Consider the following 18,457-nt stretch of genomic DNA (forward strand, 5'->3'; position numbering starts at 1 on the left):
AGTTATTGACAAACAAGGTCATAATGTAACAGCTAACCTGCTCTTGAGCAACAGCATCAATGTTTTTTCTGGGCTTAACAACACCTTATGTTGTAAACAGCTGGAGTATCTTACAAACTTGGATTGTCCTAAAAATGATCTCCTTTAACCAGCAAAAGACCATCATTCACATACGAGATGATGCGGCATCAACCGGGTAACCTCAAGAGCATCAAAAAATCAAATTTCACAACCCAGAGCACAAAACCTAAAACACTACCCTGCAGACAACATTTAGATAGCGTTTTTCCCACTTCTGAGACTCCGTCTCAATTTCTGAAATGAATATAAATACCATATTCAGCTCAATCTGTGTAAAATCACACCTCTGCATCTAAAATAGGGGAGGGGGTCACCACAAATTATTATTAATCCTCTGTTATGTCCAAAAAAGATTCCTAAGAAGTACTTAGACTTACTAGAAGAAACAGTATTCATAACCTTAAAAATAGCATCCTCTGTATCCTTTCCTTAGGTACTGATCATTAATCAGGTTGACCATTGATCAGAACTTTTACTTCCCAAAAAGAATATTGTTAAAGACAAGTATTCAATATTGTTACTTTATTATTGTCAATAATAAAGTAAAACACAAAATGGGTAAAAAATTCTTTTAGCATGAAGTTGAAATTAACTTATTATTAAAAAAAAAAAATCGCTCTTAAAATTTGTAGATACTTTAATTTTGAATTATCGTTAAAAATTAGCTAATTGTTGTTTTTTTATAATTTTATTAATTATTTTTTAATTGCTAATAAGTTCATATAATTGTTTGATATAATTGTATAATATTTAAAAAAAAGTAGAAGTAATGGTAATGCCTTAATAAAAAAAAACTTTCGAAGAAAAAAAAAACGAGTAAACTGCTTGGATGGTGGAAAGTAAATAAAGAAGAAAAATCCTATAAAAATAATGAAGAGCATTGAAAGGGAATAGTAAAGTTCAACTTTCTTAGCAGATCCTTCCGTATCTACATAGAAAACTGTTACAATTGTACATTTCGTTTGCAGCCAGTGATGACAAAAATTTATCGTTTAGGCATAATTTCAAAGCAGCTATTTTTATTTAACTATTCATAAATTTGTAATTACTATTTATAATAAGTACACAAATGCATAATGAAAATATCATCAAATTTGCTTATTGCCGTTATTTGTATCGATTAAAAAGAAAATGTTAATAATGATTTTTTTCTTCTGAAAAAAATTAAATTAAAAAAAAATTGACTATAGTATGTTTTTAATACTTTTCTTTGTGTTAATTTTCTCTTTCAGAATCCAGTTATCATTTTTTGGAAATGAAAACAACATTAAAAAAAAAAAAATTTTACCGACTCTTGTTAAACTTCTTGGACTAATCCCGAGTAAAATTATGTAAGAAAATATTATTTTGCGATAAGTATCTTAAATATTTTAATATTAAATAAATATTACTTTTTTATACATAAAAAAATTAAACAACATAAATATCTTATTACATACTTACTGCAATTAAAAAACGTATTCATTGTGAAGTCACTCCGTTCTTGATTATTCGTGGCAGCATTTAGCCGCTGAATTATAGATTTACAATACGAGAATATAGTTTTATAAACTGTGGAGTAAGTTCCGGTCAATTTGATTAGAAGAAACCATGAAGTTAACAGTTTCGCAGGTTGAAAATTTGAAAGGCATAAAATAATATTTTCGCAGTGTTACTCAGCGTCCTGTCCGGGGATAGTTTTATCGAGATAGACTGTTACTTTTTTTTTTTTTTAAAGATGTGGAGGAACCCCAATTACGGGCGCCAAGGCAGTGTCGAGCTCGTTACAGGTTCCGCATGTGACCTTCAAGGCGCTCAGCCGCGAGCCTGTCCGACCTGGCACCCTCCGACTTCTCCTTCCCTTACGGAGACTCTTCTGCAGCATATAGTTTCGCATCAACTTCCTAGTGAAAACTTCCACAGCTCTCTAGCTCTCCTCACTTTCCAACAGGATCCCTTGCGTTTCTTTGGGCGTGAACATACGGTTACGACCCAGCGTGTCTAACATTTCCGAGCTACCTGTGTGAAACGCCAGAAATATACGTGCTCTGGGGGCTCTTCTTCCTTGCACTCCAGGGCAAATGTCCAAGTGGTCCCAGTTAACCTATTGAGATATGATCTATAACCACCATGGCCCGCCAAGAACTGCGCAAGACTGTGTTCCAACTAGTCACATGCACCCTCTCACACCACCTCTTCAAATCACCAATGAGGTGATGTGTCCATCGACCCCTCATGCCACAATTCCATGAGCTCACCTGTTATTATCTTTATTGCCAACTTCCTGTCTACAGGCTGCAATTCCCCCAACTCGCTTATTCTCTTCCGTTGCTGAAATACCAAATCTATCGGCATACGTCCGGCCAGCACTTCCGCTACGCTAATGATACCGTTCTATACGCTGATATAGCACCTCCTGTGGAGGGACTTCAGTTTCCCTCTCTATTTACGATATCTAGATACTCCCGACCGTGGACTCTATAATGGCTCCATAATGGACTCCTTCTCTGTTGCTGAGGTCCACCTCTATTTGGCAGAAGGTCCGCAATCAGTCGCAACACCCTATCAGCCTTACCATTTACCTCAATGGCATTAACTCCAAAACGGAGTCTGGAGTCTACCCAGACTCCAAGATACGTGATAGCAGGTCTCGTAACAATCTTCTTACCCTCTAGCGTAAGTGTCAAAGTAGGCCTTCTTTTAGCTGCACTGATTACCACGCCTCAGTTTCCTCCAGTGCTAGCTCAAGCCCGGCATCCTCTATCCATGCCCTAATCGAGGACGAGGAGGACCACTATCTTATTTTTTAGTTCATCTTATACACATAAAGATTTTAATGTGGAATATGCATTTAAAAAATAAATTTGCAATCAAACTTGGTCTCAAGTTTAGTATTTTGCAGGAAAGTCGTTTTCACTTCCACTTCAGATTAATTATTATTAAATTAAATTATTCTAGTCGAGGCAATACTAGCTTCAATCCATACAGTAATATTGTATTGAAAAATTAAATTATCTAAAACTGTAATTTTTAATCGGTTAGAATCTCATCAGAATGAAAATATATTAATAGAACAATATTCAGAAAATGAAAATCGTCTATTTATATAAAAATGAATGTTTGTCTCGTATGCGTTCCTATACCATTCATCTGATTGCGATGAAACTTTGGTGAGTTGTGAGCACGCCTGCGAAGGTTTCTTAATTAGTTTAGACCCGCAAGGTGGCGCTGGGGTCGAGATATTTCGAAAAATTGTATTTATGCTGCGAATTGGCTCATATTCAGAATATGTGTTCTTACATGGAAAAGTATACCTCTGCAAAAACTGGACCCGCTAGATGGCGCTATGGTTGAGGTATTAGGAAAAATTGCATTTATGGAACGATTTGGTTCATATTCAGAACATATATTAGTTACGTAAAAACATAAGTTTTTGCACAAACTACCCGTTAAGAGGCGCTGATGTAGAGATATTTACGAAACAAATATACAAACAGACATTCTTCTATATATATAAAAAGGAATGTTCGTACGTGTTTCCGCTATAATGTAAAACAAACTGCTGGGCCGATTTACACACGGGATTTTGAAAAATGGTTCGCGTTGTCCGGAAAAAATTTAAAGCCATTGAAATCCTTGATCTGACCAGTAAAAAGAATGTCAGGGGTATTTTGAACAGACTAGTTTGTTTAAAGAGTAGTTTGAATTATATCCGATAGGTAGTGCTGTTTTACCAACTGTATTTATTTGCATTCCGACTTTTATAAAGTGAAAGGTTAAATTTTATGAAGTTCCGTAGTATTTTGTAAGTTTCTTAATGTTCACTATTAATTGTGATGATTTTGCAACCATTTCTTTTTTCGTAAAAAAGTTATTTTCCACGGAGTATTTTGTTTAGAGAGTGGTTCGAATTAAATCCGATAGGTAACGCTATTGTTTTGCCAGCTGGATTGTTTTCATTTTAACTTTTATAAAGCGGAAGGTTAAATTTTGTGAAGTTCCGTACTGTTCAATTTTTCAATGTTTTATCAAACTTTCATTTGTGTTCAGTATATATATATATATATATATATATATATACTCAAATTTAGCAATAACGAAGCGTGCCGGGTCTGCTAACAATAATTATTACATCAATTTTTGAATAGAAAGATCATGGATGCAATTGAATCAGGAGGAAAACCTGTACCGATTGCTTGAGAAATAGTAACTTTTATACGTCTATAGGATTAAGTTAAGGAGTTAATAAACTTGGTTTACTTCATACCTTATCGGTACCAAAAAATTCGTTAACCTCCGGTAAATTCGTTAACGCAACGACCCTCAAAATTCAGCCAGCCGTATACCTTTATCTGTGTGTCGTCGAATCCTGTCTACTTTTACTTAACATAGGTGTCTTTCATTTCACTGTCTTTCTTATTGGTATCACAGACAGATGACCTCTTACTTTTTGTGGTCATAAAGTAAGAGGTCAAAGATAGAATAAGAAATTATCGGTCCATTTTGTTAATTTTAAGTCTTAGTACCGGCGAGTTCAATACTTGATATCGCCTTATTGTAAATTAAAAAAATGAATGATAAAAAAGATTCAAGAAATAATTTATATAAGTGATGCAACATTGAGATGTGATCCAGCAGGAACCTCATTAGAATATGATACAATGAGGTTACGTAATTTTATCGATATACATGTAGCAATCGAAAGACTCATTCGATGAAACTTAGTAATTAATGATTAAGTCTTTTTTTGTAACGATCTAAATATTTAGAGTAAACAATACAATCATATTTATCACCCTAATGATATGGACAGTTATTTCCCTTGATCGCTTGGAACAGTCATTCATACAGGATTCTTAAAGCTCACTTGAAATAATTATTTGTATTATTTTTGCCAATCATTATTTAATACAGAGTTATCAATCAACGAAATAAAAGAGAAAGAAAATATTAGTTAATAAAATAAAAATTGTAGAAACTATACTAAATTAAAGCTAATATTTTTTTTCAGAATCAAAGGAGGAATAATAAATACGTAAGTAATAAAAAAATAGCATATTATTAATCAAAAAGTAGCTTTTAATAAATGGATCCTATATATTATAATTACTGGAATACGGATTTCAAATGCATTCTTTCCTACACAGTTCATCTAAATATCTCTTTATTTTTATGTATTTTTCTTGTTTTATAGAATGTATTTAACCCTACAATCAGCGTGAGCCTACAATCGACTTACGTTCATCGCGTCTTGTGCTGCCACTTTAGAAAGTGTTCATTACAATAGGGCCTTTGTTAAACCTTATTATTATAATGAATATTTATTTATTTTTTAATTAGAAAAATATAATTAATAATATAAATTTACAAATATTTTTGTATTTCAACAAAATCTATTTGAATATGACATTTTGAAACGCAAGTTGATACGATTGACGTTTAAATACACTTTAAATACTTTTGAATATTCTATCAGTTATTTACTTGAATGTATTTACATTTCAATAGTATGAATAAAGCAAAAGCTCTACTTATGTACATACTGCTATTTTACATAAACAGATATTTCTTAAGGACTGTATAATTCTTCATCCGTAAATATTAAAAAAATGAAAAGTTTATAAGAGTAGAAATCTTTTTTCTATGAGGAAATACATTTTCCAAACAAAATCTTTTCTTACAGATTGTAATATATTATTTTTTGAGTAATTGGGTACATATTACTTATAAATTTATGAAGTGCTTTAATATAAAAGAAATTTTAAAAACTACCTTAATATAAAACACTTTTAGGAGTATTTTAACAACTGTAAGTTGTCTAAAAAAATAACGCACAGTTTATCAGGATTCAAAGAAAATTATTATTTATATATCAAATCAAGTTAACTGGCTTTCAATGCATTCCGCCTTACGTAATGATGTTTGCCAATGGTTTATCATGTAATGTTAAAGGTGCAATACACGAACTTTTGTTAAAGTGTCGAATTTTCTGGGTCACAGTAGCCCCATAAATCTTTCAAACGAATACCTAGGAATGTTTTATCAGCTTACGAAAGAGATGCAAGTCCGGAGAACGCAAAAAAGGACTGTATGGTGAATAGCGAAGGGCTTTCCAAACGTAATCAAAGAATATATCAGTGGAAGCGGTCGCAATATGTGGGCACGCATTGTCATGTAGAATTAACATACCAAACTCGACTTTTTCTGGACGTAGTTTTCAAACTTTGGTAGTTTCAACCTTCCGAATAAAATTCCTGTAGCAAGAAGCAGTCACGTTTATACCATTTGACATTCTGTTCGAAGCAATAACACCATCCTCATCGTAAGGGAAAATCGTCATTTTTCTACACGTTTAACTGCATGCGACGACATATCTTTGGTCTCGAATAATGTTGAGTCTTCCAAGCACTGCTTTGTGACTTCAGTCCAAGTTCAAATCACGTCCATGTTGCATCAGTAGTCATTATTCGATTTACGAACTGTTCACCTTCACTTTCATAAAGAGAAGGCAGTTCTTAAATAATTTTGTCACTTTTTGCTACTCCATTTGGTGTGGAATTCAATACACTGCGACGTTTTTTATTTTCCAAATTTTCCTTTAAAATGCGGTGTACTGTGGGTTATTTTGTACCGGTTTTATTTTTGATTTCTCCCTGATATGTAACGTCTTCGTCAATCACTTAGGTTACAATAGTGATGAAGATCTTATTACGATGTATTACGTAGTGAAGTTCTTATTTTACTCTCATATATATCATCCTCATTCATGTTCTGAATTACTATATGAAAGGTAATTATCGGAGGCTAAATAGGGAAAATAAAGAAGTAAGTAGTGAGCTCGTATTCCTTGTTAACTGGCTGATGTAATTTTCTAAACCAACGAGAAATGAATTTTTGACACCTTCGATAGGCGAAATATGAATGCCAATCGGTTGAACCAATCCTACTATCAAATTTTTAATAAATACTTAATTCATTAAGTTTCAACAGTTTACTTGAAACCATATCAAATTTAGATTATCTTTGATAAAGCCATCACATTTATTAAGTTTGCAGTATTTTCTTATGACTGTAAGGCATCTAAACTAAAGTAAAAAAGCATATCACGAGTTACCTTAGTTTCTACTAAAATTATATTTAAAAAGCACAATTTAGTGAATATCTCGATTAGTATAGTCGGAATTGGGGAAAATTTGCAAGTATTGTTCAAATTTTTTACCTTTCTTCTCCTTTTTCAAGGTCGAATTCAGAAAAATCTAGAAATTTAAAAAAAAATGCTTACATGACAATTACACATACTAAAAATCAAGTTGATATCTTCATTTTTTACCCAGAAATTAGAAATATATTAAATTTTATTTTAACCATTTAACATCCGAATTTCAAAAAATCTTTTCTATTGTAAGAACAAGAATATGTATACAAATTTTCTTCAATTTATCTTTACTCATTTTTAATGGTCGTTGATTAATTAGTCAGTAAGGACATGTGCTATACAGGCACAGATATATATATATATGTATTGACCGTACTGTAATGATTTTCGTTCCGATATTTTATTTTTATTAATTTAATTTAATTTTGAAATGGAAAAATGTGACTACTTGTATCGTGAATATAAGATTAAAGAATTATTGAGATATAAGAATTTTTCAGATTTTAATTGCGTAAAATTCGGAAAACTGAAAAAAAAAATTTAAACCATGGTAAAAAATTATTATAACAGTTCTCGTTACTTCAAAATCTATGTTTTATACGTGCAGAAGAGCAGTGGATACTAAATTTCTGTCACGCCATATAAAACAAAAAAATAATATTTTTATATTTCCTAAAATACCTACCCATACATGTATTATGTATTTTAAATTATTTATGAATGTTTTTGAAATTATATTTAAATAAATTTACACATTTTTTAGCCCAGAAAATTCGATGTTATCAGGAATTGATATAACTGACACGTGAGTATGTTTTATTATATTTTTACACAATGAGGTAGGAAGAGGTTGAAATACGAATTTAATTTATCAAATTCAATCAAGTAACTTGCTTACTAATTTCTGTGGGCAATCTTCTGCTACTGCGATACATTTCAATGGTCAGGAAGGTTTTCTTATCTTAGAAGTGAAACCTTTCGACCTACCCTTACACATTTCGATAGCTTCTTTTCGAATCGAATTTCTCACTTTTACAATCCTTTAAGTGACCAGGCAGGTGACAGCTTGATGGAACTATATCCACGCCATGCCGAAGATGGGTAGCACACCCTACTTGAGCTCTTAGAGAGTTTCCAAGTTAAAGCAGAAATGTAAGGATGAACATTGTCCTGTTGGAACAAGACCTTCCAGGCTTCATTTTATCTTATAAGACAATTGCGTAATACTTGATGATTGTTCTTTTTCTATAAGAACAAAGTGTTCGAGTATCCCTTGTTAAATTCCAAAAGAATATCCCCATTATTTTTAAAGGTAAAAATCTGGTTCTGCTTTGTGAGATATAGATTTGCATGAAGAATTCCACTAAATATTCATGTTTTGATACTGGGTCAAATAGTTCATCGATATTTCATCGCAGTTTAATATGAAGCAGTGGCAGATCGTAGCTAAAATTAGTGGGGGTGCTGGTCCAGAAAATTTTTTTCTGGGTTTTTCAAGTTCATGGTTAAAGTTTTCTATAAAATAAAAGAACTGAAAAAATGAATCAAATATAATAGCTGGAAGCAGGATAATAATCTAATTCTACACTTAATCACATTCAAGAATGTGGCACATGGATTTTAATCACAACACACGCGGAGTAAAAAAAAAACTACCTTCGACCAGTACGCCAGGTTCGACGCTGCTGGAGCGACTGTGCTCTCTTCGCTTGCAGCCTTGCATGCTGCTTCCTATGTGCGCATATACACAACAACTAAACACCACTTTGTTTCATTGTTATTCATTGTAATCATGATCGTGAAAAATGTTCATAGTTGACCTGTTACCTGTTTTTCCTGTTGTTTAATTTTACCTGTCAGTTTTTAGTTGTTGTTACCTGATTTAGGTTGCATTTAGACCATCAATATTTGATTGATTATCAGGACATCAACTTAAATTACTAGAAATACTCTTTACATTGCCGCCACTCATTAAATATTGTAGAGTTCATCATCGTCACTATGCTCTTGTAAAATAGTCAACTGTTTCATGAAATAGATCAGAAAACGGGACCATTATTGACAAACACTTTACATTACTCACAAAACTATACAAAGCCAATCAATTGTGAACACAGTAATTGCAGAATAAAGGATACTGAAACTAACAGCATGAACAAACAACAGCAAGAACAGTACAACACTCAGGAATGCGGGAGCAAAGGAAAAGAGCTGCTAACCTTAAATTTAAAGTGCGCCCAGTTTTTTCGCATGTTGTACCAGCACAGATATATTGAAAGTACAAGTATACAATATTACAATGATCCTACCAGAGCTACCTGGACAGTAAAACATGGAATCATATTGATTGCTGTAACAGTCCTGTCTCAGCAGAAACCCACTTGCCTCAGGACAACAGCCTTTCACGCGACTGCTATAGCAGTTCTGATTTGGAGTTTGTACAGAGAAAATTCTTATAAATTTTTTTATTTATTAGAATGGCATCTTGCCTTCTGTAACATATAATTATTTATTTTATTTTTATTGTTATGTTCTGGTCATAGCTTATCGATGATTTAAATGTATTTAAAGTGAAAAATTACATAAAAAAGTGCTAGAGCCTTGGCAGTAATTTAACTGATTCTTTTTAACACTTTCTTAAAATTCTTCTAAGAAGTGAATATGGAGCTCTATCTTATAGTATTGTGTACAATATATATTAAATAGAGTCCATATTTTGGTATTTTCAGATTTTCTTTTGAATGTACAGGTAAAGGTTGACAATGAAAATTATTTAAAACTATTAACTTTTGAAGTAACAAACCAAATCAGATTTTTAGAAATAATACATTTTTTATAATTTATTTCCAAACATTGTCAGTCATCCTTGCAACTATCTTCAGTGAGTTTATAGTAATTGCAAAAATTTGGTTTGGTTAACACTTCAGAAGTTCATGGTTTAAATATTGAATTGCCTTATAGTAAGGATGTAATGATAATTGATTTCTTATAATGACAATAATTATGGATTTAAAAATAATAGTTTATCCTACTTTTAACACTAAAAACGATTTTCTTATTCACTATCCTACTTCAATAATTTCTCCAATGAGTAATAGAGCAACTGGTTTATATGTTACTGAAAGAAACTAAATTTAAGGTCCAGCCATGATTAAACAGATTGTAAATTCTTTTCAAATTTAATAAACTTTTTTATGTACAAAAACATTTTGTGCATATATAATAAAACTACATTTTATAGATCATTTGTAATAATTATTTATATATTTACTATATTATAAACATCACAAAAAATAATAAATCATTCATTCTATTAACTAAACAAACAGAATGCATGTAAAAAACTGTTTTAATTTCAGGATTTCACATGATTCTAGGAAAGAATTCTTTATTATGTAAGTTCAATTTAAAATTTATTGAAATGTTCTCAAGTTGAATACGCGCGCGCGCTTGTGTGTGTGTGTGTGTGTGTGTGTGTGTGTGTGTGTGTGTGTGCGTGTGTGTGTGTGTGTGTTTTATCCATTGTAATGTTCAATGGAAGCTAAAAGTATTCATACATAATACACTGTGAGATGAGTACTCTTACATATCAGTTTTAAGTGACTAGCATTTTCATATGCATTATTTTTATTATTGTTATTTTTTAAACTTCACAAAAAATAGATTTAATTAGATGTGTTACATAAGAGTGGTCTAAACCTTATTTATTCTTAGTTCTTTCTAGATGTAAACAGAGTGATATCATGAAATATTAACTACTTTAAATGAGTATGAATATGCTCAACGCTGCATTTTATGAACATCAAAACTGCAGGAAATGCTGCTGATTTCATTGTATAAACCACTTTAGCATAAATAACATGTGTATTATATTAGCCTTCTATTGTGTATTAGTGAGAATAGTCATTTTCATTATGATTAGGTTGTACTTCATTTAGTTCAGTTTATTTGAATAATGATAGAATTAAAGATATAAAAGTAAAATATACATATATATATATATATAATATATAAAAAAACACATCCATTTCTGACCATAGTAAATACTTCTTTTTGACTAGAAGAAACAGTTTTTTTTTTTTTTTGCCACAATAAGCATACACAGATGATGCTGGCGGTCATAATGTTATTATGAATAAATAAATGTTTATTTTGAACAATATGAAGTAATTTATAATGCAGATCACATTAGGAATCAGAAGTTGTATTACTCTGGGGATAAACAAAATATAGTTATCATTTTCCAGATAGATCAAGGGGAATCGTAATTAAACCATGATCAGAACAGCATCATTGAATACACAATAAATACAGAATTAATTATAAAATAAAAAGTGTTGTTCATTAAAGTACGTAATAGTACTTAAAATAGTAAACAGTAAATTAAATATCTAAAGATTCTAAATAAAAAAATTAAATATAAGATGATTAAAATTTATAGAAGAGATTAATGAAAATAATTCTTAAACATACTATTGCTAATTGTTGAATTTCAAAGCTAAATCAAATACTAGGATTTTTAATTTAAAAAAAAAAAAAAAAATACTTAAAAGCTAGCCCACAGATTAATTTTAAATATTTAATTTAAAACAATTAGAATCATACTTTCATCTAGTGTGATATAATACTCGTAGTTTATGATATGGATGGTTTGAAATTATTTGTTATGAGAGGAATGGATTCAATTGCTTATTTCGCATTATTTTAAATAATTTACTTTCATTTAAAATTTTTTTACAATGCAGTTTATTCCATCATAGTATATCTGTATATGTGGAATAATACCATTTCATAATTCAAAGCAAATAATGTGAGAAAAGTTTCTTAGTTGGTGTAGACAAAAATAATACAGCTCCAATAATTTTATTCCATTTACTTGTCAGTAATTTTCAAACCCAAAATAATGTACAGCATTTTGCTGATATTTATTATCAATTCAGACAAACATGTTTTTTAGTGTATAGAATTAGGTAGAAAATTGTGTATGTCCTTGCACACATGTTCATTCACAATTTGAATGAACATGTTTGCAATTTTCTACCCGATTGATGATTACATTTATCTATTTGTTATGCACTAACACAGTTTTCTCTCATGCTATTTACTGTGTGCTATCTAAACCATGCCATTTCAGTTTGGTACTATTTTCCAAGAAAGAAGATGTAGATAACTTGTTTACAGCAAGTTGTTAGCATGTGCAATTAGAAATCTGACTCACAATAATGTACTTACAGTTTTAAAAATTGCTGAAAATTAATTTTTTTTTAACAATGATGATAAGCTGAAATTATTGTATAATATACTGGTATACTTATTCAGGCTTTGATGCTTAAATAACTATTCAAAAGAAAAGAAAATGTTATTTATAAGTCACTCAGAAAATATTTCGTGCCTTCCATGGAAGAATACGATCATAAATTTTGATTAGCAATAGGTCTTGGCTCCTTAACCCACCCGGTTGGTCTAGTGATGAACACGTCTTCCCAAATCAGCTGATTTAGAAGTCGAGAGTTCCAGCGTTCAAGTCCTACTAAAGTCAGTTATATTTATATGGATTTGAATACTAGATCGTGGATACCGGTGTTCTTTGGTGGTTGGGTTTCAATTAACCATACATCTCAGGAATGGTCGAACTGAGACTGTACAAGACTACACTCCATTTACACCCATATATATCAACCTCATTCATCCTCTGAAGTATTATCTGAATGGTAATTACCGAAGGCTAAACAGGAAAAAGAAAGAAAGGTCTTGGCTCCTTATAAACACATACGTCTGTTAAAAATCCCAAAAATATGTGATCTGTGACAGGGATGAGGAATGATTGGAGGATAACGCAAAATCTGCCAAATTCCACCAGTTTTCTCCTATAATCATAAGACTTTACATTTTGTAAAGTAATTTTTTACAACCACATGACATTGATATATGGCTGAATCATACACTGCGAGAGGTAACTGGTCAGTTCTAATAAATTAAATAGGCTGGATTTTATATCAATACTTTATTTATTGAAATTGGGTTAACAATTCAAAATATCACCAATTTTATAATTCCTGATTTCCATAAAGAAATACATAATTTTGCATGGAAAGCACTTTTTACATGCAAAGCATAAAAATATTTATTATGTCAATAAATATCTATGATGCATTTTATTTTATTGTTTTCTTTGTGTTGCATACAAAATTCAAAACTGAAACAAAAGTCATTTCTTTTTTTTTTCAATTATATTGACTACATTACATTGATTTGGTCTTTTTCTGTTTGTATGGAATAAATTGTAAGATGATTAACAAAATTTGGTAAATGAACTTGTATTTAAACAGACACAACAATCCACACAATTTAATTCTTCACAGCCTATTACTTACAACTTCATTCAAAATATTTAGAAGATTGCCTCCTATTCATAAATGTGCAGGTTATAACAGTCACTTGCTTAAGATGAAATGAAAAAAGAAGAATAGATCAAAAATTTAACTCTCTTCCTTTTGATAAAAACTGTTTCATTAGCCACCTCAGGATGAGTTTTTGATTAAAATTTTAGGATTGAGAATAAAAGGTGAAATGATTTTTCTTGGAATCATTGTTTTTGTTTTTTATTTTTTTTCAAGTAGACACACTGATATCCTCCCTCATTTTGACAAAACATTTTTTTATCACATAGAAATTAGTTGTTGATAATGCATTTTAGCTATATTGGTTCATGCGATGAAAATTAAAGTAAAAGAAAATTTTAAACAATGTTAAAAAAACAAGTATTTAGAATTTTATTGCACGCTTCCTTACTCTTCTATTTAAATTTTTTTTTTTTTTAATTTATTTATTTACTAAGAGAACATTTTATATAAAAGATTTTATTGAAATAAGAATTCAAGTAGACAACATTTTAAATAATTTTCGTAGGAAAAAATTTAAAGATTTAAAGAGATCTTTTTAAAAATGGAAAAGATAATAAATTAAAACTGGTAAGCAGAGAGTAATTCAATCCACCAGCTTGATCTAGTGGACAGTGCGTCTTCCCAAGTCAGCTGATTTGGAAGTCGAGAGTTCCAGCGTTCAAGTCCTAGTAAAGTCATTTATTTTTACATGGATTTGAATACTAGATCGTGGATACTGATGTTCTTTGGTGGTTTTAAATTCACATGAGTTTCAACACATCTCAGGAATGGTCGAACTGAACAATACTACACTTCATTTACACTCATACATGTCATCCACATTCATCCTCTGGAAAAAATAAACGCAGAGAGTAATTTAGGATATTATAAATAATTTTTGAGTATAATTTGCTTATTTGTTTATAAATGTTGCAGATTTAAATTCAATAACTATTAAATTCAGTCTCTAGTAGAATCTGTTACATTTCTTAGAATAATGATTTCTACACCACAAAATATAACTACAATTAGTTTATTAGTAATGATTTGTATAATTATTTTATTTTACCGCTGCATATATTTTATTGTTATGGTCACAATCAAGTGACTGGATTGTTGACTATCAGTATGTTTGTTTTACAATCACATTCTATTTTATATACTCTAACTTTATCTTCTTATACAGTTATAAATTAATTTTTTCAGTAAAGAAGAATAAAAATTGACACATTTTATTTATTATGTTTCCTTAATATTTATTAATTTTTTTTTTTCAGAAAGGCTCCCCTTTCTTCCAGGCTACCGTGTGATGATGACTGGTACGTATGGTATTGTCATATTGTATAAAATATCTACTAAACAATAATAATATATCCTTAATAACTAGTTCTAAATAAGCTTTTATTTCCAATCTCTATAGTGTTCATTTTTATAAATTAAATTTTTTTTTTTCTGGAAAAATTGCTTGACTTACATATTTTTCTGTATGCATCTTTTGTATGAATGTTGAGTATCTGTCTGATTTGCTTACTCATACATATTGAAACTAGAACATGGATACAGTTGTTTGTATTTCTAAAGCATAAATCAGGTCAACTAATTAAATTCTATAACAAAATATAGCAGATTTCCTTTTGTTGTTTGATTTCTATTACTTTATTCAATGGTCAATTAAACTGCTAATCAATCAGTTTATAAGACTATCAACTGAATATTGTAGATGATGAAAATTATCATTATAATGGATTGAATGTTGATTTATAAGCTATTATTCTTTGAAGTGTATTCTACGTCAGAAAGAATTAAAAAGGTGATCAAAAATTTACCTTCATTCTTAAAAGCCTCTTGTTCTGTCCCCTCCTGTCTAATTACTAAAAATATGAAATACTGATATTTGAATCAATCCAACATCACAAATTATATAAAAAAATTAATTTAATAATCATAGCTCCAAAAAAAATGATATAAATTTCCTTTTTTAGCTATATCTTCCTTCAGAAAAGGAGTTAATGGGATTTTTTTGGATCTAAATCTTCTATATCAATAGATCTTCAAATCACTATAAAAGGTTTTGTCCATTTCACTCTATTGGTCTGCAATACCAACAAATTAAAATTTTTTTAAATTTATTTTTAATTGAAATATATCTGGTAAGTTACCCATTGCATTTAAAATGTAAAAAATCTTGATTTTTTTTTGTATCACTCTTACTTTTTAGTACTTCTTAAAGAGAGAATTAGCAAACAATTTTAGCCCTCTTCCAAGAAAATTACAACTATATTTATTTGGAATAATGGCTGTATCTTTGTATTTTTTAAACAATTTCAAAACTGTTTTTAAATTTATTATCATTACCTAGGGATTATCTTCTTAAAATTTAATTTTACCTGAATGCTTCCTCTTGAGTATGGAAGCCACCAAAATGAAAAAAAAAATTATTGTATATAGGATAAACTGCTTACCAATATATTATTCATTTCCTTCCAGCGCTTTCGACTATCATACCATCTTCGGGAGGAATTATAATTTATGATTGAAATATGTAAAAGTATAAAACTCACATATTTAAACTATATACATTACAATTGATTGTCATTCTGTAAAAGTTAAAATCTTGAGTCTAAATCTTGAGTCTTAAAACTATGTCCATATTGTTATAGTTTCACAATTATTAAAAGCCCCTGATGCATGAGCTCCCAAATTTTAAAGAGGTCAAAAATATTTTTTTGAAACTGTTATGCTGATATACTAATATTTAAAATTTTGGGTATTGCTTTATAATTCAAAAACAAATTGCATAACTTGACTAAAATTTATGGAATTCGAACAGTAAACTTCAAATGTGTAAGTTATTTATATTGTTCTTGTTGATTACAATGTAGTGCTAACAGTTTGCATTGTTTCACATAATTTTTATCTTGGAATATTTCTATTTTAGGCCTCCAGAGGAAAATGATTATGGTTATGTTGAATTCGTAACGTAAGTATTAAATGCTATAACCATGTTATCATCAAATACTTAAGCTAATTTTAATTTTTTTCCTTAACATGAAATTTCAAAAGTTTCTATTTTTGTTTTCAAATTTACTTATCATCTGTGTTTCATTACAGTTCAAGACTTGTTTTTAAGAAAAATTTTTCTAATTTTGAAATCTCTATTTTATTTCATACTAGTTTTTTACCTGAAAGCCTCCTTCTTCTGGGATGCTAATCTGCTTTTGATCAATACATTACTTCATTCATCCTTTTAATTTAAATACCTGATTTACAAATTCTAGCAGTAAAAAATTATATTACGTTTACATGCACAAGTGTTTTAATCCTTAATACTAACCGCTTTTTTAAATTTCCTTATCATTGTTCACTCTTTTTCTTTTTAAATAAAATTTCTCTCCAAGCAGTTAATATGTAACATTGATATCACAGTCACCAATTTAAGCCTATTAAACGCCTTTTCAAGATCGCATGATACTGTTATCAATTTTTCTTCTTTATCCAGTATTTTATATAAATCGCCAATCAGGAGGAATATCTCTGTGTCCCAAGCCAGCTGAAACCTTACCGATCAGAAAACAGATATTAGTGTAAGTAATATTTCTAAATATTCAACATTAGGTATTTCTTAATTAATTTTACTGTGCGTATTAGTTTTACTGATATTGAAATTAAACGATTGATTTTTACTGAAATCTTTAAAAAAATTCTTATCAGTGAGTATTTTCAATCTTCCTTGAAAACATTCAAATTAAGATACAACCGGCTACAACTTACACAAACTTTTCATATTGTGTGAATAATCGCATCAAATGAATGTTTCTTTAATTGCTACTGTATCTTAATCATTTTAGTTCTTTCAGTTTTTAACAACACTTTACCCCCCGCCAACCCAAAAAAAGGTAATATTAACATTACAATACATGTTTAAGTTGTTTTGATGTTACTAAATAAATGTTACAGATCTATGGCTGAACATCATAAAATTGAAAAACCATTATATTTTTTTTTTTTTTTAATTAAAAGAAACCAGTCCCTTAATTGTAGTTTAATTCTAACAAATAATATCATTAAAGAAAAAATTAATCTCGAAAAGTTAATTTAAGTTTATTTTTCTACTAATATTATTTTTATTTATTAAACAAAGATGTAGAAAATTGAAATTATCTTTAACATTTGTTATTTAAATACATATTAAACTAACACTGACAGTGCAATAGGATGTATTTTAGTATAATTTTCAATAAATTTATCAAAAAAATTTAGAACGGGTTGGCAATTTTCTGTTAAATAACAATGGAAATACAATAATCCTGTGGTTTGTAGGGCAAGATATTATGTTTTTATGTAAGTAGTTTTGTTATTTGTTTTGACATAAGTGTTTTTTCTTTCTCTAATATTAAATTTCTGCACTAATAATCAACAAGGTATAATGAATAATTTTCATTGAAATAATTTAATTTAATTTTTCTTTGTTCCAGAATGAAAGACTATGTTCTTGAAGCATATTTTAACTGGTAAGAAAATAAATAAGTTTATTTTATTGCTTAAAACACAAGAAAATTTATGAATCAAATGATATTTTATGACACCGTTATTATTAATTTTTTTTTGTCAAATAATTATCTAAATCTTATTCGTAAAATTGTAAAAAACCTGTAACATTGACACCCACACTTGAACGCCTGATTTAAAAAATAAACATTGTTGAAAAATTATATTACACATTTTATGGTTGTAAGATATATAATTATTATGAACAGACCTAATTGAAACAAAATACTCCTTATAAAGAATGAAAGTATTATTTAAAATAAACAGTCGGTAGGTATGTTCTTTATCCCGATTATTGGCATATGAACCG

The 18,457-nt window shown here is 29.5% G+C and overlaps 1 protein-coding gene across 8 annotated transcripts in view; it reads left to right on the forward strand.

Annotated features, from left to right (window-relative positions):
* Positions 1-18,457, forward strand: part of LOC142332852 (uncharacterized) — a 68,992-nt gene that overhangs the window by 25,366 nt on the left and 25,169 nt on the right. For 5 of the 8 annotated variants that reach the window (XR_012758410.1, XM_075379505.1, XM_075379510.1 and 2 more), the window contains 7 exons: positions 1,314-1,412; positions 5,072-5,095; positions 7,980-8,021; positions 10,576-10,611; positions 14,877-14,918; positions 16,538-16,579; positions 18,075-18,110. Coding sequence is in view for 7 of the 8 variants with exons in the window: in XM_075379505.1 (XP_075235620.1) it covers positions 1,314-1,412; positions 5,072-5,095; positions 7,980-8,021; positions 10,576-10,611; positions 14,877-14,918; positions 16,538-16,579; positions 18,075-18,110 (321 nt within the window). In the remaining variant the exon portion in view is untranslated. The remainder of the gene's footprint in view (positions 1-1,313; positions 1,413-5,071; positions 5,096-7,979; positions 8,022-10,575; positions 10,612-14,876; positions 14,919-16,537; positions 16,580-18,074; positions 18,111-18,457) is intronic. The other 3 variants (XM_075379506.1, XM_075379509.1, XM_075379511.1) reach the window with 3 other exon arrangements.

Source organism: Lycorma delicatula, chromosome 12 (genome assembly GCF_047948215.1).
Source record: "Lycorma delicatula isolate Av1 chromosome 12, ASM4794821v1, whole genome shotgun sequence".
Taxonomy (NCBI): domain Eukaryota; kingdom Metazoa; phylum Arthropoda; class Insecta; order Hemiptera; family Fulgoridae; genus Lycorma; species Lycorma delicatula.